Here is a 25,238-nt window from a genome sequence, read left to right as displayed (position 1 = left end):
CGTTGTTATGGGCCGTTTTAGAGGCCTAGGCCCCCTCTAATCTGGCTGTAACAGAGAAGGCGGGGGCTATGCCTCTTGATCGGTCTATTCTGATGATGCTGCAGAGGGGGCCGGGCCAAGATGCCAATGACATCATGGAGGGGGCTAAGATATGGGGTTCTCTGCTGTCCCGCCCCTATGGCACTGTCCACCAACAATAACATGCATTTTTGAGGGGAGAGACCACCAAGAAATATATTATACGGTAAGATATGAAATGTCCACAACATAAGCTTAAGAATGGTGCTGAGAAATCCCTATATGAAAAGTAGGTGACAATATCATTTTACGTCTCATGCACACAGCTGTATCAGTACTAAGATGCTTATCCCACTCCTATGGCGATATTCAGTGGGTAATAAAGTAGCTAAACTGAATACATTCTCTGCAGTGGGCCCTGGCATCTGCCTGGCTTTGCCAAGTACTAATTGTAGAATATATTAAAGAGCTACAGTCTGCTTCCCCTTGGCCTGGGGTGTAAAGGAAACAGAGTTTTCTGTACACAATAGACTGAATTTAGTTGCCCTGTTATTACAGTATAGATAAGGTGGAATAAAGGGAAAGTAGATGCAAATAGACATAAAGAGTTCATAACGGCAATGTACATTGTTACAGGGGTTGGAGCATGAACCTCTTGTAGCCTAACCTTCCATAGTTCCTTCACAAGAAATAGTAGCCGTACAGTTCTGAGCTTCATGGTTTTATTTTACACAAAGGAGAGAGAATTTCTACTTTTAATAGTATTCTATAAAGATAATGATACTTTTGCTTTGGCTAAAATAACCTTTGAAGTTGGCTCATTACCATACATCAATGAAATACCATGTATGTGTCTGTTTGTAACCTGACATAATGCAAGTTCCTGGATAAATGAAATGACAGGTCATATTACCTGAAGAGTAGGATGAGGAAACAGGTTGCGAAGTACAATCCAATTGTAAATATATATGCTAACTGCATATTATATGGCGCTAGACTGGCATCTTTCTGGATGGTACTATTTGTATAATACCCATAATACAGGACTGTTTTTTCAAAGTAACCCTAAAGAGGAAAAAAAAAGAAAAGAATTAAGAAAATAATTTATGAAAATCGATGAATAAATTATTCCAAAGGTTTCCTAGAACCAACATGTAACGGTATATATGCTTTATTGTTAGGGTATATCAGGGTCAGAAACCCACAGCAACTCTTATTGTCCTGTAAATCTCAGTCATTTTTTTTTGCCCTTTAAGGGTCTTGTTAGGGTCTTGCGAAAGACCTGAAAATGTTCACTCATTTCCATGGAACAATAATCGTTATCTATGATGGTATTTGCGATCGTTTTTTCTTCGCTATTGCGTTCGTATCTACTGTGAACGACCAAACAACATCTTATTCAACGCGAGCGATTTGCGAACGTTTTGTGAACGAGCAACGATAAAATTAGGTCCAGGTCTTATAAAGCGATCAACGATTTCTCGTTCGGTCGTTAATCGTTAACTGCATTTCAACCGAACGATTATCGTTTAGAGTCAAATAATCTAAACGATAATCGTCCGGTGGAATAGGGCCCTTAGTATGCAGTGCCTTTAAAAGGCACAAATAACTACATGGCCAGACCACATGAAAAATCAATGTATCGTTTGTGTCATTTAAATATATCGCAATCGGGTGCACATTCCCTGTTTACACACTGAGATGTGTGGTTGATAGCAATAAATTTTGAAGCCGCACAAAAGATGTGATCCGCCGACGAGCGGGCATTTTCCCACTCATCGGCTGATCACTGACACTTTTACGTGGGGGCTTTTGGTTTCGCTCGAGTATTACAGAACTTAAAATGTAAATTGTATAGAGAAGAGACATTGGCCAGCGCCCAGCCAGTATGCTTGTGCTCAATGTCAGGTATACAGAGCACGAAGGTAAAGCCCCTGGATCCCGCGGTATTCGTTGAAGAAAGAAACCAGATTCTTTCAGCTCCTTAAAATTCTTTCATACTTTATTGTAAATCTTTAAAAGCAACAACCGACGCATTTTGAACCTGTCCGTTTCTTAGTCATGGTCTGCATAAATCTGGGAAAAATATCCATAAAGGGATAGATTTAACCCTGGGGTAGCATCTCTGTAGAGGCGATGTGCAAGTGATGCCGCGTCTCAGGTTTGAAACGCGTTGGTTGTTGAAATACTTTTTCATATTGGGCACAATTTTTCCTACATAACATGTGTGTTTACTGAAAATTAACCACATTTCTCAATACTTACTGCTCCTGTAAGAAGCTCTAGACCAGAGAATGTTAAATTGTTGGGTGCCATATCAACAAACTGGGGAACGGTGATAAAACTGAAGTTCACGATAAATGAGAAGATGTTGAACATCAGAAGCCACTTAATGAAATTAAAATAAGAAAGAATACTTGTTCCAAATTTCCCTCCTATGACTTTCAAGGTGCCATGCCAAAGCTGAAGTGCCTCTAATACTTCTGACATCACCTGCTTGGATCTCCGGAAGGACTGGGGGAAGGGAGAAGAGTATAAAGTGAATAAAACAACACCATTCTAAAAGCTTTGGTAATTTATTAGTCACCACTTTGTGATTTGAGCTTTTTTAGACAGGCTAAATGCAAAACGATAGCGAACACTGATCTAGTTTAATGAGTCTTTACATGGCTCAACTATCTTGCAGGCAGGGCCACACAAATGATTGCTGGATCATTTGGCGGAATTCTGCTCCCATCATTCATTGACCACACACCCCTTATTACACAGGGTTATGTGCAGATGATAAACAAGGATTTTGTCAAAACAATACAATTAGCCAACGCACAAGCATTTACTTGGATATCTGATGATCACCTCATGTCCTATGACCCTTACTCCTAGTGTTGTACATACAGGTTTTATTTTCAAAATGCATCCTGCATTATCAATCAGAGGTATATGTCGGAGGGATCCTCTGATGCAACCCGCCAACAGTTAACCCTATTGGATGCCACTTAGTTGCACCTGTGACCCATAGGCTCCAAAGTTACAAAAAAAAAAACCCTATGTATACTACCTAAACAGAGGCAAACATGAAACCTCTTTGGCTTCCATCAGGTAAACGGGGTGGACAGATGCATTTAATACACAGAACATATACAGATTATATAACAAATTAAAGGGAAATACTACTTAAACATAACTTCATATGTTGTTGCCCATGGTGAGACTAACAATTCATTCCATATTTGTTATTATCTATTCAGTCTCCTTCTCCTAGTTCTGCGCTACTGCTTTCTGTTGAAGACACAAAAAACTGTGCGCTTTCTCTGGCTCTCCCGTCCAGGTGCTGCTGCATCTTCAGGCCGCCATCTCCTCCAGAATGATTGACAGCCAGAGGAGGGTGGCCCTAAAGACACAATGGCTTGGGCAGGTGACGGGGAAGAACAAGATGACAGGTCACAGCAGCAATGCACTAGGTAAGTATGCACTGTCGTGTGATCTGGAAACTGACAGCACAGATATATGTATCCATGTTTCCATGGCTGCATGAACAATACAGTGATCATTCGAGCAGCCCGGATGCTCGATTTCTTGTGCCATGTAAAGTCACAGTAAATAAGTGCTGATCTCGCTGATCAGCACTTGTCTGCAGCCGCCCATGGTCGAGATGTTTTCAAGTGTATGACTACTGACCCTATTGCTAATCACATAAAGAATGACCATTTCCCCACATACATAAATAATCCACTTACTAAATTAATACTACGCAGACATCCACTGCAACAGTTCTCTTGTGAGACTCCTTTTACAGATTTCAGCTTCAGCTTCATAACTCTGTACCTATAGAGAGTCATATAATACAGCAAATCAATATATAATCCTAAGCAAAGGCCGGTAAACTTGTCTATAGTAAACAACTGTTTTTCTTTTATCATAAGTTGAAGTACAATAATTGTAAAAATTATAAAAAATGTATGAAACAGAAAGCCACTGAAAAGGGGCACTATTTGTTCTGGAGGACCATAGACGTCCATTTCTTTTTTTATTTGTGTGTTGGTCCAACCCTCTCCAAAAAGATGTTAGATTTTGATGGCCAGAACATTTTGGTCTCACGGAAACAAGCTGCTGCTAAAGTAGTATGAATAGCTTTCTTCTCTTTCCCTATTATAAATCATGCATACTCAGCTGAGCCAAGAGTGTATGTCTATGAGCATTTCAGGAACTACTATCACATGTCCTACTGCTATTTTATGTATGTGTCCAGCTTTACTTTGAATGGGATGGGTACTCTTTATTTCGGCCTCTGGGGAACTAAAAGTATAATTTGAAGCTTATAGGGAAGATGTCACCTGGAAATTTGCTATGATAGCACAGAGACTGATGGCACTTTTACTTTGTGGGTCTGTGGCAGCAATACTTGGGGGTGGGGCAGAGTCGGCCATACAGGGGAGTAGGAGAAGTTATGCTGCCATGGGTACTTCAGTGATCACACCTCCTTGACTCTTCACATAGCTGGACAAAAGGATTTTTTCATAATTTATAGCCAGAACAAAGTAAAAGTACTATCACTGCTAGTAAACTGTGTGAGATTTACATGTGTATATTGTACATGCTACATACAGTACTATACCAGTGAACAGCATCTCTTAATGTACAAAAGCATACTATAAATCTGACAGTATAAGGATTATGTGGTTCCATTGTTACTTAAGGCTAGACTCTTACCTAAGGTCCCGTTTCTCATTTAGACATACAGGAATCTTCCGGACTTCCTTAGCTATATCAGTAGAAGACATTTCCGCTAGCTTTTTTATCAACTTTTCATGTTCTAATTAAATAGCAAAAAAACAAAACAAAAAAAAAAATCAGTGCAAAAAGTACATGTACAATACCACCAATTTATGAATGATGAAAAACAACAAGCAACATAGAATAGAATGCGCTGGGGACCAAGAAGATGTGTCATTTCACAGGAAAAACAGCACCGCACACAGCATTGTTTTATCTTCAATGGGATTTAGGCTGGAGTCTCCAAAGCAGATGTGAACAAAGCCTTAGCTGAAACAATGGCCAACACATGGTTGTTTATTATCACTAGTAACAACACCGTTTTCCTTTACATTATCTGTATAGGTGTCTATCTCAGTGCACTTTGACACTGAGAACAATGAAAACTACATAAAGATCGTGCTCTTTCCTTGTCATAACTTAAAAATGACAAAAACAGGAAGAATCCAACTAGGAAACATTTTACTATACAGAAAAAAAAGCTAGTGTCTGTAATAAAAGATTTTTGAATATGAAATGCCTGCTGCTCCAGCTCCCATACAACATTTCACCCTGCTTTCCTACACCCCTGAATGGCAAATCTACTTAGTTATACTACAATATAGGTGATAACTTCACAGAATCTACATTACCCCAAACACACAAGCCAGCAATCCATTCTATTCTGCCCCATGTACCCTTGTCCAAATAGGCTAATAAGCCATACTGCCTTTCATCCTTATAGGTGTGTGTGAAAAGGATAAAGGCACAACTTCAGAACATCATTGAGTCTATGGGACTGGCAGAACTTCAAGCAGAGACCGCCGCACGGACTCCGCTTGAAAATTCCGCCCAAATTCTGTAGTGTGCACATACCCTAAGGGAGTGAGATACATATAAAACTGCTTTCGTTCTCTGTGCTATAACATTGTTGAAATAAATTACATATTTGACATTGTCAAAAGTAAAAAAATAAGAAATCTTTGCATGTCTTGAAAATACAGAAAAAGACATCATCTTCAGAATACAGCATTCCAACAGAAGAATTTATGCTCAGGGCATCGAGTCCAAAAACCATACAGGTCATAAAAAAAGGTTAATAACATCGGCTGTATTGATCCAAAAGGTCTCCACAGCAAACAGTGCATCACCATCGTATGACATCTACACAGCTTACGTCACAAAACAGATAAGGGAGAACATTCCCGGGTTTCTGCTCATTTGGAGTTGTAATAAGTTGTCATAAGTCATCTCGTGCACTCTCAAGGATGATCAGACTTAAAGTGCAGTCACAATAATTTTCCATGAGTTTAATCTCAATAATTTAAACTATCTTTGAAGAGGGCATCAATATCAGATCAGTGGGAGTGTCCAATTCCCTAATGTTTCCCCCTTTATCATTTATCAGGCACAGCTCCCTACATCCTATAGTGGCTGTATCAGTACCAGACACAGCCACTGCAAAATATATGGCACTGTGGTAAACAATTAAAGGTGACACAACACAATGGAGCTCTACAGCACCTTCACTCAGCTCTTCATTTGGGAGTCAGACCTACAACAATCCAAAATTGATGGCCTATCCAAAGGAAAAATCCCAGATAACACCTGTAATGAAGTATATGCACAGTACTAGTGACACAGATGTGTTTCCATTACTCAGTCTTTGTGGACATAACCACTCACCTTGTTTGTGGCCATCTTCTATTTGCTTCTCCAGGGACGGGTCTACTCCTACAATGGTAGAAGGCCTCAGCACCTGCGCTGGAGCTACAGACTGTCGTATAGATCGTCTTCTAATCACTGCATAACACACAATTTACAAAAACTAAATTAAAAAAGTGGGTTTTTTTGGTTTTTTTTTAATCTTCAGTTTAAACTATACAAAGTAAAAAAAAAAAAAAAAAAAAAAAAAGTGATTTTCTACTTAGACTTTACGATAAAGTAAAATTCTGATAACTAGATTCTTCATGGGATTTCTGAATGTTTCCATGTTCAAGATTATTTAGATTCAGATTTAACAGGAATAATTAAGTTTATTCCCATGATAGATAATAGTATCAATGGAGATCTTAATGAGGAAGTACTAATGCCTGATCACCTCTCCTCTACACTGAAAATCCAGATTAGGGTCATTACATACTGTATTATTTATAACACTGGCATCCATCCAGACCATTAGAGTGATGGGTTGGGAAGTATATAGTGTAGAGATGGTGGGATGATGAAGAGGAAGGGACAGGCCAAATGACCCCTGCAATCTCAACATAAGGATTTAGCATATGTTCACACTGAGAAATAGGTGTGGAATGCAAGCACAATTCAAGCAGAATTCGAGTGGAATGGGAGCGGAAAGTGTAAATTCAATTACTCCTATGGGATTTCTCTAGGGGAATCCGCCCAAAGAATTGGCATGTCAATTGTTTGGGCAGAAAAGGGATCCGTGGCAGAAAATTATGTACGTAAATTCCGCTGTGTGAACAACATAGCAGTTATCCCTTTAAAGACAATGGGACATTGCTATGTTAATAATTTACAGACAGTATTTCAAGCAGAATCAGCAGGAAATTAGGCATGGATTCCGCCTCTAATTAATCGCCGATTGCTCAGTGTGAATATATCCTAAGACCTGTCATGACAAAAACCCCATCAAATATATATATAATGATTGCATTATGTTTGCTGTCTGTTTTGAATTTGGTACCTCATTGTGCTGCGCATGCTTCTGCATCTCACTCTGAGCTGGTGGGCAGCCATCTTTATCAGTTAGTTTATTGAGTGGCAGAAGTGCACCGCTGCTGGCCAATCAGCATTTATATTTACTGGGTCGGCTAACATCACTTCCTGCATTTGGTCTTTATTACAGGGGTTGGCCACTTTATAGTAAAATTGTTCAGTGTACAGTATTAGTAAGTGTGCTCCCTGCACTTACTTACAGCAGCTTACTATGTACCTACTAGAGCTACAAATCAGACTCCCCTCCTTTAGGCTGTGCTGTCCTGCTCTGTCCATGAGATAAGAGCCTGTATATGCCTATGGTGGACACTGGGGGGTGGTGTATGGTCACATGCTGCTCCATGTCAGCCATCTTATGGACAGCCTTACCACAGCGCAGGGCCGCACAGCCTGGAGGAGGGGAGTCTGATTTAAGCTCTATGAGGTACACAGGGAGCTGCTGTCAGTAAGTGCAGTGAGTACACTTACTAAGACTATGTTCATACTATGTAAGAGACTGGCCATTCAGTAACCCGGCCGGGTCACGGAACGGCCGGTCTCTGAAAAGATCATCCCAGCTGGATGATCCTTAGCACCGCAGCGTTGTGATGCAGGCGCATTCGCGCATGTCCCCGCAGCTCCGGCACTACAGAGATTTATGTAGAGGAGGACTGCCTCTACATAAATCCCGTGCGCGCCGGTGCGCACGGCAGAAAACCTACGCCAGCTCAGAGCTGGAGTAGGTTTTCTGCGTATCTTTAAGAGAAAATAATAATGAATCGTGTGGACTCTGAGTCCCCGCCCCCCCCCCTTTCCGCCTGGTACACCACCACCCCCCACCCCCCGGCGTACCCAGCGTAAAGTGCCAATTTGCGAACATTTTATTTGCAAAACGACCATTTGCAAATAAAATCATTTGTAAATGGCCACAAAAAATAAAATTCGCCCCTTGATGTCCCCCTATGTGTATACGCTCCGGTCGGGATGCCATAGACAGGAATGCAACGTATATTTTCGTATTAATCACGGTCGTGATTTTACGAAAATATCCGTTGTGTGAACATAGCCTAATATTGTACATTGAGCAATTTTAATAAAAAGTGCCCAACCCCTTTAATAAAGACCAAATGGCATTAGTGACTGGACTGTGGTTTCTAGTAAGTGAGACACCTAGTGGCCAAATGTATAGCATTGTATTTCAAATACAAAAAAATAAATGAAGTCAACTAAAAACATGTAGTATATTAGCTCCACTGCTGGTTTAAAATTATTTATTGGTAACGACAGTGCCCATTTAAAACTGCATCTAGCATGGCTTTACATTGTGATATGCTCAACCTGCCATACAACTAACTCAATCTAACAAAGAAGGGTGAAGGCTGGTGACAGACTCTAATAAGGCGACTCTACACATACCTCCTTCTGAAACATCAATTGCACTATCTGTATCCTGGTCTGGATCAATAAAAGAAGGTCTAGAACCAAAGTCAGGATGAAATGAATGATTATCTAGAAAAGAAGAGTATGATCTTGTTAAAAACGGCCTGGCATTATGCAGATGGATCAATTACAAAAAAAAGCTTGAGTTTGCATTTGTAATTTGGTTGCAGGTTTATTACGAGGGGTGTAAAGAATAGCAACACCCACAGTGGGACACCACACTCAGGGTCTGCTAAACCCTTTACACCAATCAGTTAGCTCCCTGAAGCCTATATATAGTGGTAGTATCAATTATTCTGGGTCTTTCTAGTTAGTTTTTAGTCAGATTCAGTAGAGACAGAAGCAGAATCTGAGAGACTTTTCAGAGCCTGTTCTATGCTGTTCCTGGTTTGTTATTTTACCTCAAGTGTTTCTGTGCTAGACAAGCTGGGCTAGAAAGTCTACAGTGAGGCTACTATAGACAGGACCATGGCTTGTCCATGCTAAGGGATTATCTTATCTGATTATCTACAAAAGCCCTGCAAAAGTCTAAAAGATTTAAACAAGTCAGCATTTGGGAAAGAGCAAATAAAGCTGAGTAACTCTGCTGCAAACCTGCTAGGACCCAGTGGCGTAGCCACCGTGGTCGCGGGGGTCGCCGCCGCGACCGGGCCCGCCACAAGGGGGGCCCGCGGGGCCCCCCGATCAATCACTCTTGTGACCGCAAGCATTGTTTTGCTTGCGGTCACAAGAGTCTGGCTCCGTCTTACCCCCGGCAGCGCGCGCATCCCAGAACTCCCTGCGCGCCTTGGGCCCTGACTTCCGGTTTCCGGCGCGCAGGGAGTTCTGGGATGCGCGCGCTGCCGGGGATAAGACGCGACACCCCCGGCAGCCGCGCAGCAGCCGGGGACAGACCAGGAGGAGTGAGGATCAACGTGGGAGCGCGATGTCAGGTGAGTTAAGTTTTGTTTTTTTTATCAGCCTGTACGGGTGGGGGGAAAGGAGGGGGCCATCTATGAGGGTGGGGGGAAAGGAGGGGGCCATCTATGAGGGTGGGGGGAAGGAGGGGGCCATCTATGAGGGTGGGGGGAAGGAGGGGGCCATCTATGAGGGTGGGGGGAAAGAGGGGGGCCATCTATGAGGGTGGGGGGAAAGAGGGGGGCCATCTATGAGGGTGGGGGGAAAGAGGGGGGCCATCTATGAGGGTGGGGGGGGGGAAGGGGACCATCTATAAGGGAGGGAGGAAGGGGACCATCTATAAAGGGGGGGAAAGGGGACCATCTATAAGGGAGGGGGGGAAGGGGACCATCTATAAGGGAGGGGGGAAGGGGACCATCTATAAGGGAGGGGGGGGGAAGGGGACCATCTATAAGGGAGGGGGGGGGGAAGGGGACCATCTATAAGGGAGGGGGGGGGGAAGGGGACCATCTATAAGGGAGGGGGGGGGGAAGGGGACCATCTATAAGGGAGGGGGGGGGGGAAGGGGACCATCTATAAGGGAGGGGGGGGGGAAGGGGACCATCTATAAGGGAGGGTGGGGGGAGAGGGGACCATCCATAAGGGAGGGTGAGGAGAGAGGGGGCCATCTATAAGGGAGGGGGTAGAGGGGGCCATCTATTTGGGGGGGCAACATAGGGGGAGAGGGAATACACAGAGGGGGGCATATATTATTAGGAGGTCACATAGAGTCAGGGCTACCCACTAAATGAGGGTGTAAAGGGGACAGTACAGATGTGCAGTGTGTAGAGAGATGGAGATGGTGTCAGAGTGAGGAGACTAATATGTCTGTCTGGCAGATTCTGTGGATTCGTGGCTCGGAGAAGTTCTCATAACGGCCCAGGACGGATGGAGAAGATGATGAAAAGGAAAGAACTCCGATCAGAAAAGACGTCTCCTGTGAGTCACCTGATATAACTGCACAGTAATGTATATGGTGTATAGAACCTGTGTACAGCTGCATCCACCTCTATATGACTGGATGAGGTGATTTAGTATACTGGATTTGGTCAGTAACAATATGGTGGTGATGGTAGTGGTTGTGGTGTGGCGGTAATGTTTCCTTCCTATATACTGGTATTACTGGTAATATTGGTCTCAGTATACAGGATTTGGTCGGTAACAGTATGGCGGTAATAGGTAATATCTGTCTTGGTGTGTGTGTGTGTGTATATATATATATATATATATATATATATATATATATATATATATACATACAGTGGTACCTTGGTTTAAGAGTAACTTCGTTTAAGAGCGTTTTGGTTTAAGAGCTCACAGTTTTTCAAAATTGTGACTTGGTTTAAGAACATTGCTTTGGTTTAAGAACTTCCTGTATTGGGTGGGAGCGCGAGTGGAGAAGGGGCATGGCCTGCATAGCGGGGTCTACAGCACTGTACTCTAAACACCTTCCAAATCATAGCAGATCCCCTTCAGGCTGGGGCTTACATCAGGGGACAGGACTGTGGGGGGGGGGGTAATCTCTCCATAGCTGTAACCCCTCTCTCCCCGGACAGAGAGCGCTGCATGTATGTGCCCACATCTGCCCTGCTCATTCCTTCATGCTCCCTGCAGTCTCTGTCAGCCCTTGTGTTTCCCATCCTCTCCATTACTGTACAGTACAGAATAATAAATATATTTGGGGTGTGGAACCAATTGTCTGCATTTACATGATTTCTTATAGGAAAATTTGCTTTGGTTTAAGAGTGGATTTGGATTACAAGCACGGTCCTGGAACAAATTATGCTCATAATCCAAGGCACCACTGTGTGTGTATATATATATATATATATATATATATATATACACACACACACACACAACAATAGCATCACTTGGTCGTGAAAGGAGGGGGGGGCCCAAGTTGGCCTCTCGCACCAGGGCCCAGGAGACATTAGCTACGCCCCTGCTAGGACCTAAAAGGGAGCTCCGACACTTAGCATACCCAAAAGGTGGGGTTTGTGTTCCTGGATTTGTCTCACTCAGTGCCCTTGACCAGCAATAGGCAGGTCATTATAGCCTTGGATACAAGTACTTCTCAAGAATATCAACAACGGCCCAAAGTGATTACAGCCCCCTACAGCTGAGAACTGTAATTTGAATAGATCCCCCTTAAAGTAGCCCATTGTCACCTAGTCTGCAAATCTTATCTAAAATATGAAGTAACTACCTCCAAAAAGACTTTGCTTAAAGGGGTACTCCAGTGGAGGGGACATTTTTTCCCTGGGACCAGAGAGGAGGTGGCTGAGGGAAACGACACCAGGAAGTGGCCGGGAACCAGCCACACACCATTTTTTTTTAAGTTAATAACAGGCATTATTTGATAAGGATGGCTATAAATAATGATCATGATCATTATTTACGGACTTATTAAAAGAAAAAAAAAAAAAAAAAAAAAAAAAACATTTTTCACTTTAAAAAAAAGGTGTGTAAGCATCATATACACCAAAAGAGCGTAACAATCTTCAAGCCAAATGGCAATCATAGAAGGAATAGGAAAGGTTTTGTACTTACAGTGCCCGATGTTATAAGGCTCATCCTGTGATGGAGGGTATCTGGGCATCTGTTGGTTATAATCCATGTCTAACTGTACGGCATTCATTGGCAAATGACTCTGATTTCCTCTCCAGTCTCTCCTTTGTACCGGGTCCCTGGCATCATCATCATCCTGGTCATATGGGTTGCTTTGGAAGGATGAGTGCTGTCTAAAGGAAGGCCTGTTTGTGGGTCATAAAAAATTAATGTCACATAAAAAAAAACTAAAATTCCTCTAAATCAACACATAAACATGCCTTCCGTATCAGACAGATAGCTACAGGTCTTTAAAGGGATACTCTGGCACTTGTGCCACTCATATATAAAATATATAAATATTCATATATAAAGAATTAACATTTTGAGGGAGATTTATTAAAGTCTGGTGTACACCTGCGGCAAGGCAGGGAGGAGGCATGGCCTCCTCCACGCCTCATCATGCTTAAATGATTATATAAAAGTCTACCCCTGATTTTAATGGAGCCCCGTCATAGTGGGGCAGGGGTTTCCTCCCACTGGGGGCGGGTTGGCCTGCCTCCAGGGCTTCACCCCCAGCCCGATACCTGTAAATAAAATGGCGCCGTACATGGGAACCGGGCCGCGGTTCAAACAAAGGACCGCAGCACCGGCTTCCCCACGCCGGCGCCGTTCTATACATGGGTAATACTTAAAGCAAATGTACCTGATGCTATATTCGCTTTAAGAAAATCAGCTGGAAACTATTCTATTAACCCTGAGAATTTAGCAAAAACTTTAATGAAGGATTTCACTACCATCCAGAAGCAGCCATCTTGGGCCGGATGAGGGGACAAGTTGCTAAGCAACCGCCACAGCTGTAAGGCTGTTTATTATATCACATGCAGTACCTCCCCCAGCACAATTATAGAGAAAAGGCAGTACAATTCTCCTTTAAAAAAAAAAAAGTCCAGCTCCTGAATTTGGGGCAGGGTGATACAGTATGTCATAGAGACATATCATTTTAATCGGTCAGGGTCTGAGTGTTCAATCAGAAAAACGAACTAAAAAACGGGATAGCGCATTCCCTCTAGGCTTCATGTCATGTGATCAAGAAGACTGCATAATATATGTCTATGGGATCACCTTGCTTACATCGACACAGAGTGGGCATAGAGGCACACAATAGCGCACATCTCTAACCACTCATTCTACTGCTTGGTCGCGGTCTGAACACACAGGCCCAACTAATAAGAACTTTTAACATGTCTCTGTGACATCAAAAATAGTTATGTTTACTTGGGAATACCAACCATACAGTGTGCATCCACATCTCTAGAATAGACTTGGTGCTGTTGGATCCAAACTGTTCTGTTATGTCTGTGTGACATGTCAAATGTTTTTACTCATAACAAGTATGCTTAAACGGAGACATTTATCAAGACTGGCGAACTCATAAAGCCCCGCCCCCTTTTCTTTGGCATGCACCTCTTAGTAAAGCCGGGCGGCCCTGTGCCTGGCACAGGCATTGTTGCACTAATACACACCTGCTCGGGAGCAGGTGTAGATTGGTATCATGATTTAAGCCTGCAAGCGTAAATAAATCTGGCGCAGGGGATACGGCTTTTTGTGCTTATCATTTCATTGAATATGGATGGATCCATTCATAAATAAGCAGGTGTTTAGGGTTTTTTTTCTTTCCTTTGAAAGCATGGACTGTGCTGCTGAAAAATAAAAGCTAAATACTTATAAATTGCTATGGGCAACTGCTCCACTGCCCATCTGCATAGTGCACTTGCTTTACAGCACTGGAGAGCTGTTTGAAATGGTCTAAGGGCTATAACTACCTAACTATAGCAATTTCTATGTTTTTTTGAGTTTTTATGGGTGAACTGGTTGCCTTGCACAATTACACACTGACTGGTTAATAGGCTTCCTATATCTAGCGTGTGTGAGGAAAATTCCACTGTGCCCTCCATTGAGGACAGATATTATTGGCTGTGATGACAACCTCTTTATGACTCTATATATTAGTATAAGGACCTGGACATATAATAAAAAAACAAATAAAATGTTTTACTAAATAATTCCGCCATACCCTCTGTCAATCTCCAGAGTCTCCGAGTCATGGTAAGCTGGGTTGTATAACCCATCATTGTACGCCATGATAAAGTCACTTCTTATGTTCGCCTCTTATATCACCTTAGAACATTCTCTTCCATGTTATTCTGGAAAAAAGTATGATAAAATATTGTTACTAATATAATAACATTAAAGGACTAATGTAATGTAATGTAAAGAGCGGTATTATGTCTGTACTTAATCAATTGACATGGTGCAGACTGCAGAATGAATAATCAAATGCTTCTGAATGCTCTGCCCAAGTTATAGGAAATAGAACCAAGTTATAGGAAGTAGAACTTTTCACTTAATATTATACCCAGCTTTATTGAGTCATTAGCATTTTGCTGATGGATTTTTCGCCATCTTTCTCTTTTGTATTTTTAATGTCCTGAACATTTTACAATATGATTTCAGAGCTTATTTATTTAACACTTTTATAAAGTTTTTATGAATTTTCTCTTTTTCCAGGCTCTTGCAGTATCTACAATGAAGGGGGCCTTTTTTTTTTTCTTAAGAAAACAGTGCTCGTCCCCCATTCAAAAAAACATTTTAGGGCTCAGTCACCAAAATACATTTGGTAACTTCCAAAAACTTTTCACACTACTAATGTGACTCATACACATGTGTGTATACAGGACACAAAGGCATAGTTTACTATACTAGGAGTATGCCAAACTAAAAGTATCCCAACATTTACCACATATGTAGCCCCAAAACACAATATGGTCTAGTAACAGTGACATGACTTAATAGAAAAACTTGGTGGCCACTTTTTCTTCTGGTGTGTTTGCGAAGGTGGACATGTTTCTGAGACAGTGCAGCATAAATTCTAAAACTGAAATTCAGCAGCATAAATTCTGAAAGTCAGAAACCTGTCGATACAGCTAAGACTGGATGGAGTCTGCTTAGAAAGGTAGATCGTGCCTGAATCATTGTGCCCCCCAGGCCCAGACAGAGACCCTACCACTTACCTTTCTCTTCACCTTCTGTCCTCTCCTGCCTCCTATAAAACCTCTGTCCCATTGTCCCTCATTTCAGATAAGTCTCTGTTTTTGCAAATCTATAGCACAAAAACTGTGGTGAAAGCACGGCTCATCCTGTGTGTGAATAAGGCCTAAAGGTATTTTCTAACTTGTTCTGCAACTTAGCTTAAAGTGAAAGAAACCTGATCACAAACTAAGACTATGGAGGACATTTATTTTATGGAGTAGCCCCCATTGTGTGGGGTGTACAGGGACCCAATGTTAATAAATTTAGGCACTAACGCCTGTTTTACAAATACTTTATTTGCATCAAGCCCCTTTGCGGCACTTGGGAGGGGGCAGGATGGGGGGGGGGTGCAGCCGCATGCAAAGGCAACGCGGCCTCTGTTTGCACCACATTTAAGAGTTTTACAGCAGGAAAATGTCAGTGAAACCTACGCAAGCGTTTAACTGTGTGCGAGTGGCATTGACCCTCTGCATAACTCCTGTTAGCTTCTGCACCGTAAGGAAATTTTAAGACCCCTAGGTTCACACCGCTCCTGCAGAGCTCTGTTTGGGGACCTTTGTTGCCCGTTCCATTTGCTCTGCAGGATCTAAGCAGACAAAAAAAATCCTGAAACAGTAATTTTTTGTTCTTTCAAATAAAAGTAAGTGTGATTTCTCGGGATCTATCTGGTTCTGTTGATGTCCATTGTTGACTAGACCATCTACTGTAGATAAGTTTTTTGGTGCTGAATGGACTATGCAATGGAGTGTAAAAAGTGTGAACCCAGATAAATGGCCAAAACGTAGGCAGTTAGTGAGTACATTCGGGCCATTTACCGTATGTATACGTTTGGTCCCACCAAAAGACCCAAATGTAATCACTGGTTGACTATGTCTGGGCCAGTAAGGCTGGGTTCACACTGTTTTTCCGTCCGTTTCACTGTTTCCTTGTGAGTATGTTTCATTTTGATGTACAGAAAAATGTCAACCACACTTATGTTTGTCAATTAAAACTTATATGTTGCAATGCATTTTTTTTTTAATATAATGTAAGTCAATGGAAAATACTGTGCTGCATGGCACACGGCTGTGGTGAAGCACACTGACCAGGTTCAGTCACTTCAGATGTGACAGGTTTAGATGTGACGGGCAACATTTCTAGCCCTCTGTTGCATCACAGGATAGCGCTCAATGGCACCCAAGAGACCGCTTTGCCTATAATGGGGTCCACTGGGTTTAGGTGCTCATCATTTTACAGTAAAATATAGTGCTGCACGTTCCTCACTGGATTTACCTGCATCTATTCTAAGTAAAGCATACCTTATAAACGTGTACACATACATCTGACTACTATTTAAGAACAATTCAAGGACAAGAAACATATTTACAAGCTCTGTTCTATCACATAACAGGAAATACACGCAATGTCTATGCGGTGCTTTACCAGGAAGATATAATATTGTTTGGATAAGTATCTTGGTTACACAGTAAATAGGTTACTGATACCTGTAGTTAGTCACATTCACCTGTAATGACTGCTTTGCCACAATGCAATCTATTGAGCTTGTGCCCAACCTGATCACGTAGGCTGATGGCCGATAACAACAAACTCAGTTCTTGAGGAAAGAAGCACAGCAAGATTTCCCCAGTGCCATGGTTTTGGGTTTTTTTTGCACTACTTACCAGTTTGCCTAACAAGTTAACAACATGGCAATATACTTAAAGGGGTATTCCCATCTCAAAAAAATATAAATATACTTGTAGGACTCATCAACTTGAAGCAAATGTACCATCAGGTACATTTGTTTAAAGTCTTTCACATGTATAGAACAGCTCCGGCGAGTGGAAGCCGGTTCCGCTGTCCTTTTTTGAACCGTCGCCCGGTTCCCATGCACAGCCAGTCTTTTACCAAGCAGAGACCCGGGATGACGCACTGGAGGCAGCCCATCCAGCACCCAGTGGGAGGAAACTCTAATTGAATTAATGGAGCCACATCGCAGAGGGACGGGGGTTACAGAGGTTGGACTTCCACAACACACACATTCTCCTACTTTTCTTCTGTCCTGTGGATAGGGAAAAAGTTGTTTTTCCTCAAATACCTCTTTAAGGCTATGTGCATACTACGTATAAACAACTCCCATTATTTGGCACTCACAACAACTCACAACAGCTGGAAATAAACAACATGAACATTAGTTCGACGGCTGTTTGCACTGACTTCAATGCAAGTAATTGCATGATGAAAAGAACGGCCACTGTTTTAACTATAGGATGACCATGGCTGTAAATGATGCCAATAAGTGGCACCAGCATGAGCAGCATACATTTAAAAAATAGTTGCAATATTTTGTGCAACTATGCGGTTGCACAAAATGTTTGACTTTTCCGGCCAAACAGTCTATATTATTGATAAATAGCCCCCTATAGCTCTAAACTACGTACACTACACTACGTAAGTTACATAAATCAATAATCACGGCCGTTGTTGCCGATTTGCAACAACGCCAGCTTAGATTTCCTTCGCGCGCCAGGAAATCTACGCCAGCTTAGAGCTGGAGTAGGTTTCCTAACTATTTTCTCGCAAAATAAATGATAAATAGAGTGGACTCTGAGTCCACGCCCCCCTCTTCCACCCCCTCTACACCCCCTCCCCGCCCCGCTGGCGTACCACGGGGAAAGTGGCCAGATGCGAATATTTTATTTCCGCCAAAATAAATACTATTTTTTTGCCATGATAAATGTCCCCCATAGTATACACTCCGGCCCGGATCCCTAGCGGTGCCGCAAAGAACTGACATGTCAGTTCACACAATCCACATTCCAGCTCCGGCCACGCGCTCTATTGTAAGCAGCAGGGAATTCGGATGCAAGCGCACACTGAAGGGCCCGCATCCGAATTCAGCGGCAATAAAGATCTTTCGGCCAGTACTGCAGTATCGGTTGGGATGACCTTCTCTGACACCGGCCGGGTCACGGAATGGCCAGTGTCACACGATGTGGGAACGCATGGCCTAACTATGTATACACAAGCCCCTTTAATATACAGCATCAAGATGAGCGTTAGAGTGCACATTAGTACAAGATGCAAGGCACAAAGATTAAGCAGCAGAACTTCTCTTACTAAGAAAAACACAGCACAACCATATACAGTATACACTGCCCAAGGCACACCTTACACTTTACTGAAAGGCAGAAATATGACCCACTGTGAGATAAACCATAATGCTGGTCGCTCTGTTGCCACATACTTTTATCCTTCTTATCGCTTCCTGTTGGCAGTGGCATTTTCATAAGAGCACATTGTGAGGAAATGCAAATTTACCTGAAGTTGTGTCTTTTTGGAATCTTAAACTAAAGTAAGGACTTTCTCAGTAGATTATTACACGTAGATAAAAGTTTTACCCTATTATCCTGAGTGACATTAAGGCCATTTACGGGGAGCCACAGAAGCGGAAACCAGTCACCAAAAGCCTTAAGCTTCATCTGCTACTGGTAAAGCAAACCAGAGGGTTCTTACTTGTATGATACCACCCTGCCAAGTCCAGTTCACCACTCAAACAACTTGTGGTTATCCATTAGATTCAATATTTTAAGGGAGCTCATTACTACTGCTGACCACTCATAATATACCAAACAGTATACTGCCCCATTTTTAAAACTTTTTTTTAATCATTTCTATTTGTACCTGTGCTTGGGTCTGATACACAGTATTTCCTGGTTCTGTCACAAGGAACTGCCTGCTCGGCCAATCAGTGGGAGCAGCAGCGCCCCGCATCAGCCACTGAAGCAAAACCAGGAAGTGCTGCGCAGCAGGACCTTGCTCCATTACAATACCGGCAGTGGGAGAATGTGGAAGGTACGTTATTTTATTTTTCTATTTTACAGTAGCCTGAGTAGAGCAGCAGAATACCCCTTGAATGGGAAACTATCAGCAGGTTAGAAGTATCTAATGTCTTGATATGCCCCTATAGTGTACAGCGAGAACTATGCTAATAAGTGGTTTTAGTGCACTGGGGGTGTGACTACCCCTTCCCCCTAGTGCACAGATCCGCCCCCAGACGTCCCACGCCTCCTTATAAATATCAGAAATATCATGTTTTCCCAGACTTGTTCAAGACTAGTATTCAAATGCCGAACAATCGAACTTGAGCATGCATGAGTGGCATCTCTACTTATCACCTCATAGGGGTGCGACCACAGGTACACCCAATAATATCCTGAAACTGCATCTATTTAGAAGACATGCTCTAGTTTGATATGGCCTACTTAAAGGGGTTGTTTAGATGTTGTCATTATTGGTAACATATGAAAAGAGAAGTCAAACTCTTCAACTCTTTCTTTCATCACATTTGTTCTTTATTTCATGGAAAACCGGTGGTTCTGTAAAACGTTTCTGTTTCATGCCCCTACTAGATATTGTGAGTCCAAAGTGTGCAGTCCATAAAAAAATTGCCTCAGGCTGATCAGTATTAGGCCATGTTCACACAACGTATGTTTTGCATATATCACGGCCAATGTTGCAATTTGCAAAAACGGCCGTGATTTATGCAAAACATATGTTGTATTTGAATGAATGGAATCCCGTCCGGAGTGTATACACATAAGTGGAGATTTATCAAACATGGAGTACAGTGAAACTGGCTCAGTTGCCTCAAGCAACCAATCAGATTCCACCTTTCATTCCTCACAGACTCTTTGGAAAATAAAAAGGTGGAATCTGATTGGTTGCTAGGGGCGACTGAGCCAGTTTCACTTTACACCACGTTTGATAAATCTCCCCCATTATGTATATTGCTTGGTTCAGGACCTAGGAAGTGCTGTCTGGTTGATGCACTGGTTGCTCTGTACTCCCTCACTAGTGCCATTTTTTTTTTTTTTTTTAGTTGATTGTATAATTTAGCAGTATGAGGTAATAAATATAAAACTTGTCATTGAGATACATTCATGGGCATTTTATGTCTCTGCTTTTCTTAGTTTCGGTTCAGCGCTATAGTGAGCTCCACCCTGATTGGTTGCTAGGGACAACTGAGCCAGTTTCACTTTACACCATGTTTGATAAGTCTCCCTCATAGTATACACTCCGGCCAGGATTCCAACCGGATGCATGAAAAACTGATTTCATTGAATAGCAGCCACACAGGCATGCCAGTTCACACAATGGAGAGTGCGGCTGCGGCATCTCAATTTAGCACAAATGAAGTTCATCTGCAGTACTGGCTGGGATGAACTTCACTGACACCGGACGTTCTGTGACACGGCTGGGTCACAGAACGGCCGATGTCTTACATAGTGTAAACCTTGCCTAAAGCCGTATGTACAACAAGTACACATAAATCCCCATGATTCCACATCATCCATGTGGGTCTAGCATAAGGCTAAAAAAAAAAGTTTCAGCGCCCTCCATGGCACGTCGCTGGTGTATTGCATCATTATTATTCTTCAGCAATTAAAGGATTCTTGCAAAGTGGCTGATGCCAGTTACAATATGGCATTGTGCAGAAGGTAAACAGTTAATTGGAATAAAGCAACATCCAAAGGGCAGAAAACATTTCCCACAAATAGCATTAATATATATACAGCTAGATGTTAGCTCTCAGCATTCTATTTAACAAGTAAATAAAAGTCGTACTTAGCATCCTATTCAGAGACCTAAATAAATATTTGCTCTAACCTATGGAATCTATTAAGATACAGTACTGAACAGCAGTCAAGATAAAGAATTATTGACATAAATCTCATCTATTGATTGTATACTACTCAGTTTATACAAAACATATCTGTCATTTCATATTGGCTGGCGTAATATTACTGCCCAACTGCTTCTCCCCTGATGATATCATGTGACTTGAGACAAAAACATGTAGGGAGATTGGACGTTTTAAATTTGATGGTTTGTGTCCTCCCCATCCCATTATTAAGAGCACCTGCAGCCACTGTGTATCTTCTTCTTCTTTCAGTTTCGTGGTGAATCGTAACGTAGACAACATAGACAGTAGGGATGGTCCGAACCGAGTTCGGTTCGGGTTCGTACAAACCCGAACTCTCAGTAATGATTCCCGCTGTCTGCCCGCTCCGTGCAGCGGGCGGATCCAGCGGGAGGACCGACTGGAAAACTGGGATACAGCCATAGCCATAGGCTGTATCCCAGTTTTCCAGGCGGTCCTCCCGCTGTATCCACCCGCTCCACGGAGCGGGCAGACAGCGGGAATCTGATGCCGAGCGTTCGGGTTCATACAAACCCGAACCTCGGAGGGTTCGGACCATCCCTAGTAGACAGTAAAGGTTTTGTTAAGCTCTATGGCACCTAGTCTTCTTTTACATAGTTTCAGGTTTACTGTCTAAGAAGGACGTCTAGTGGCTTACAATACACATTTTACGGGGAGGGTCATTACCAGCTAGAGATCAAAATCATGGCGGCTTAATTGCAGGTTGTTGTACTTACAGGGTCAATAAATGCTGCATTGGAATTCTAAATTTGTACTTCCTCCTCCTATTGTGAAGGGACAGCTGTAATGGACAAGGTCTGTTTGGGTGGAAGCTACAGGTCTCCAAAGTACAACTTGTTTAGCTAGACAGAAACTCACCACACAGGGTTTATAACCTGACCTTGTAGCCACAGTTACAACAAATATACTGCAAACTGTCATGAATGTGCCTATGCTGAGTTCTGTGCGCCCCTCGGTTCATGCTGTGCGGCCGAGATGGCGCTGATATTAAGTATTTTTGTATGTTGGTGCAGTGTCTGAACACTGCTCTTTCCTTCTGGGTTTGTTCAGCCACACCCGCTTTGCCTGAGATACTTCTGGCTACTCAGGAGTTAACTCGGATGCTGTTTAGCTTGTCTGATAGACTGTTCTCTCTGCCAGTCATGTTGCTCTTTCCCCAGGTGTTGTTAGGGGATTAAAGGGGTACTCCAGCGTGGGGGCACTTTTGTGCTGGGACTGGGGACGAGGTGGCCAAGGGAAAAGACGTCCACTCACCTCCCCGGCTCCAGAGGCGGGTCCCGCATCGCGGCGCTCCGGTGCCCGCTTCCCGGTGTCTGACGCGGGCCCGAGACGTGACGTCTCAGGTCCGCTCAGCCACTCAGTGAAGGAGGCGGGATCCCAGATAGTGCCCCCACGCTGGAGTACCCCTTTAAGGGTCTGGTCCAATCAGCTTCTGCACTGAATCTCTGGTCTCCTATATAGTGTGTGCCAGCCTGCCTCTTACTGGCGGATATTGAGCTTGTCTCTGCCTGCTTCTCTCTGTGTGTTTACTCTAAGGGTGGGTTCAAACTGAGGAATTCTCGCGGATAATGTCCGCAGAAGTCCGCTGTCTGTCTGCGCGCACGGCCGCACGCCTTTCCGCTGGCTCCATAGACACCATTCTACGGGCCGGCGTATTCCGCGATACGCCGGCCCATAAGGGCCTGAGATCCTCTGGAAGCTGCACTCACATTAGGAGCTTATTGATGCTTTGATTCAGGTTTGGGAAGAGATCCCCCAGGGCACCATCCACTTTCTTGTTAAGATCATTATCAGATTGTTGGGAGTGTATACAAGCACAGGGGACCATACGTATTAGAAAACTTTGGTTTCCATTGACAACCAGCTAAGTTTGTTCTAAGTTTGGTCTGCTTCCCGTCGGCTGCAGTGGATGTACCCCAAGACTGCAACCCCGGTGTTGTATAGAGTGTATTGTATATTTCCATATATTCATACAGCATGGCTACTTATATTTCATCAACAAGATTGGAGCTCTTTCTTGTACATAGGCACCCCTTCTTCTAATTCAATACAAACCATTTCATGATCCATAGGGCACTATAAATTCCACCTGTTTGTAAAGATAAGGTTAATTTTAGTAACTCTGGATTGATCATAAGAAGGCAAACACCAGTGACCTGGGAAGGAAGCATGTGTTCACTGGCTTTTTATGCTGCATTAGTGTTTGCTTAAGCAAACATAACCTTCTTGTAAGAAATATACTGAGGTCATATTTACATACGGAGTGTTATTATGTGGCGGATTACAAGAAGCCGCTGCAGTCATCTGTGCATCAATGGAGGGGATTCCTAGGGAAACATAGAAATATCAGTACAGAGAACACTGATATATTATCACCATACACATACCTGACCTGCTAAAAAGGATGGAACTTGTGATAAAATCGTAATCTTTTTCTTTTATTATTATTGCGACTAATATGTAGGGGTGCAGTGACTGCAGAATGAGAATAACCAGACTTGGCACCATTCATCCACACACAGGGCAATCGCCACATCCAATACTAGGCAGGGCGGGTATGACAAGGCGAGAGCTGCTCTTTTCGAGCATACATGGGATTTGGGCAAGGAAGTCCATGGCCCAGACTTATCAACATATTTTTAATTCAGATAACAACCAGAGTACAGCTTTTACGTCTCAGAATGGGCTATGATCGATAAATTTGGACTCAAGTGTCATCGGGGTGGGGGAGGGTGGGGGAGGGTGTCACCCTGCTCTGCATAGCCCTGTTTGGCAGTGCTAAAATAGAGCAGAAGATTGAGAACAGCAAGGCTGAAAGCCCTGCAGTTCCCAACACAAACAGTGGTGGCAGCAGAGAGGCCATGTTGCCCCTTCCCCTTACTGCTGCCAGGCATCAGACGTACATAAAGACATTTTTTTTTCCTTCAGAAATCAATAGTCCAGGCAATTTTAAGAAACTTTGTAATTAAGTTTATTAGGCAAATATGCCATTATCTGCATTTAAAAAGACTTTCCTCAGCCCCCCCTTTCCTTTCTCTCATTCACTGCTTCATTATCAGAAAATCTTATCTTGTCGCATCAGACATGCCCCTGTCTGTTCTATGGTAAGGGGGGGGGGGAGGAAGGAGCAAGATTAGTCGGCAGCAGAGAACAGAGAGCAAAGGATTAAACAGCATGATCTTTGTGAAAGCCCCTATTCAGAGGTCAGAGAGGTCAGTGCTGACTTCAGAGGAGAGAGCCTGGTGATGTAGCTGTAAATTAACTCTTTGTTGTTCTGTTTTGGTGCCTCATCTCCCTCCACCCCTCCCCTCTCCATAGAGAACAATGAAGACAGGGGGGAGAGCTTCAAACTGCTTTTTCATCATAAAAATGCATTTTTCGGCTAATAAACCCAATTACAAAGTTTCTTTAAATTCCCTGTACTATTGATTTCTGCAACAACAAAAAAAATTAACCGACAGGTACACTTTAAATAAAATTATATTACTTTGTAATATAACTATATTAAAGCAATGTATTTGGGAAAAAATATTTAGTCCTGCACTTTATGCAAATGCAAGTCAACTGGTCATCTAGGAGTTTCCTGCTTACCCAGCAGTCATGCTCCCCGGGATGGCCAGTGCTGTAATCACACACCTCTTTGGGCTTAATTCACATGTCAGTAAGATACAGCGCTCTGAATCAGGCCAAGAGGAGCGTGATGACCAGACTTCATTACAGGTATAGCTGCTTGTACATTACCATCTTTACCAGGGTTTGATAAAACGTATAAAAGTTTGATCACACCTGATTTATAATGCGCAATCATTCAGCCAGGCTACGGGACATACTAACGTGCCAGTGTCTGCTTTGTAGGAAATCTGATCTCAATTATGGTTTTGCATGTTGTTAGAATTTAATGAGATGTATCCATTTCCACAATTGTTTGCCGCTAAAGCAGCAGAAACTAGTATAAATTATACATGTGCTGGATCCAATGCCACAAAAAAGTTAGACGCTCATACATTACTTACATATTGGAACCCTATAA

General features: G+C 42.8%; 1 protein-coding gene across 4 annotated transcripts in view; it reads right to left on the bottom strand.

The window, feature by feature from the left end:
- The window catches only part of TMC5 (transmembrane channel like 5), a 69,234-nt gene that overhangs the window by 34,543 nt on the left and 9,453 nt on the right, over positions 1-25,238 (bottom strand). The window contains exons 1-9 of one of the 4 annotated variants that reach the window (XM_069983757.1): positions 23,469-23,489; positions 14,489-14,618; positions 12,415-12,617; positions 8,902-8,994; positions 6,457-6,573; positions 4,729-4,831; positions 3,756-3,843; positions 2,284-2,532; positions 932-1,083 (exon numbers count right to left, since the gene is read on the bottom strand). In XM_069983757.1, the coding sequence (XP_069839858.1) occupies positions 932-1,083; positions 2,284-2,532; positions 3,756-3,843; positions 4,729-4,831; positions 6,457-6,573; positions 8,902-8,994; positions 12,415-12,617; positions 14,489-14,556 (1,073 nt within the window). In that variant the 5' untranslated portion in view covers positions 14,557-14,618; positions 23,469-23,489. Of the gene's footprint in view, positions 1-931; positions 1,084-2,283; positions 2,533-3,755; positions 3,844-4,728; positions 4,832-6,456; positions 6,574-8,901; positions 8,995-12,414; positions 12,618-13,208; positions 13,250-13,703; positions 13,739-14,488; positions 14,619-23,468; positions 23,490-25,238 lie in introns of those variants that run through there. The other 3 variants (XM_069983756.1, XM_069983758.1, XM_069983759.1) reach the window with 3 other exon arrangements.

This window comes from Dendropsophus ebraccatus, chromosome 9, assembly GCF_027789765.1.
Source record: "Dendropsophus ebraccatus isolate aDenEbr1 chromosome 9, aDenEbr1.pat, whole genome shotgun sequence".
In the NCBI taxonomy this organism is placed as follows: Eukaryota; Metazoa; Chordata; class Amphibia; order Anura; family Hylidae; genus Dendropsophus; species Dendropsophus ebraccatus.
Note: the sequence above shows the minus strand (reverse complement) of the source record. Positions and strands in the feature narration are given on the sequence as shown.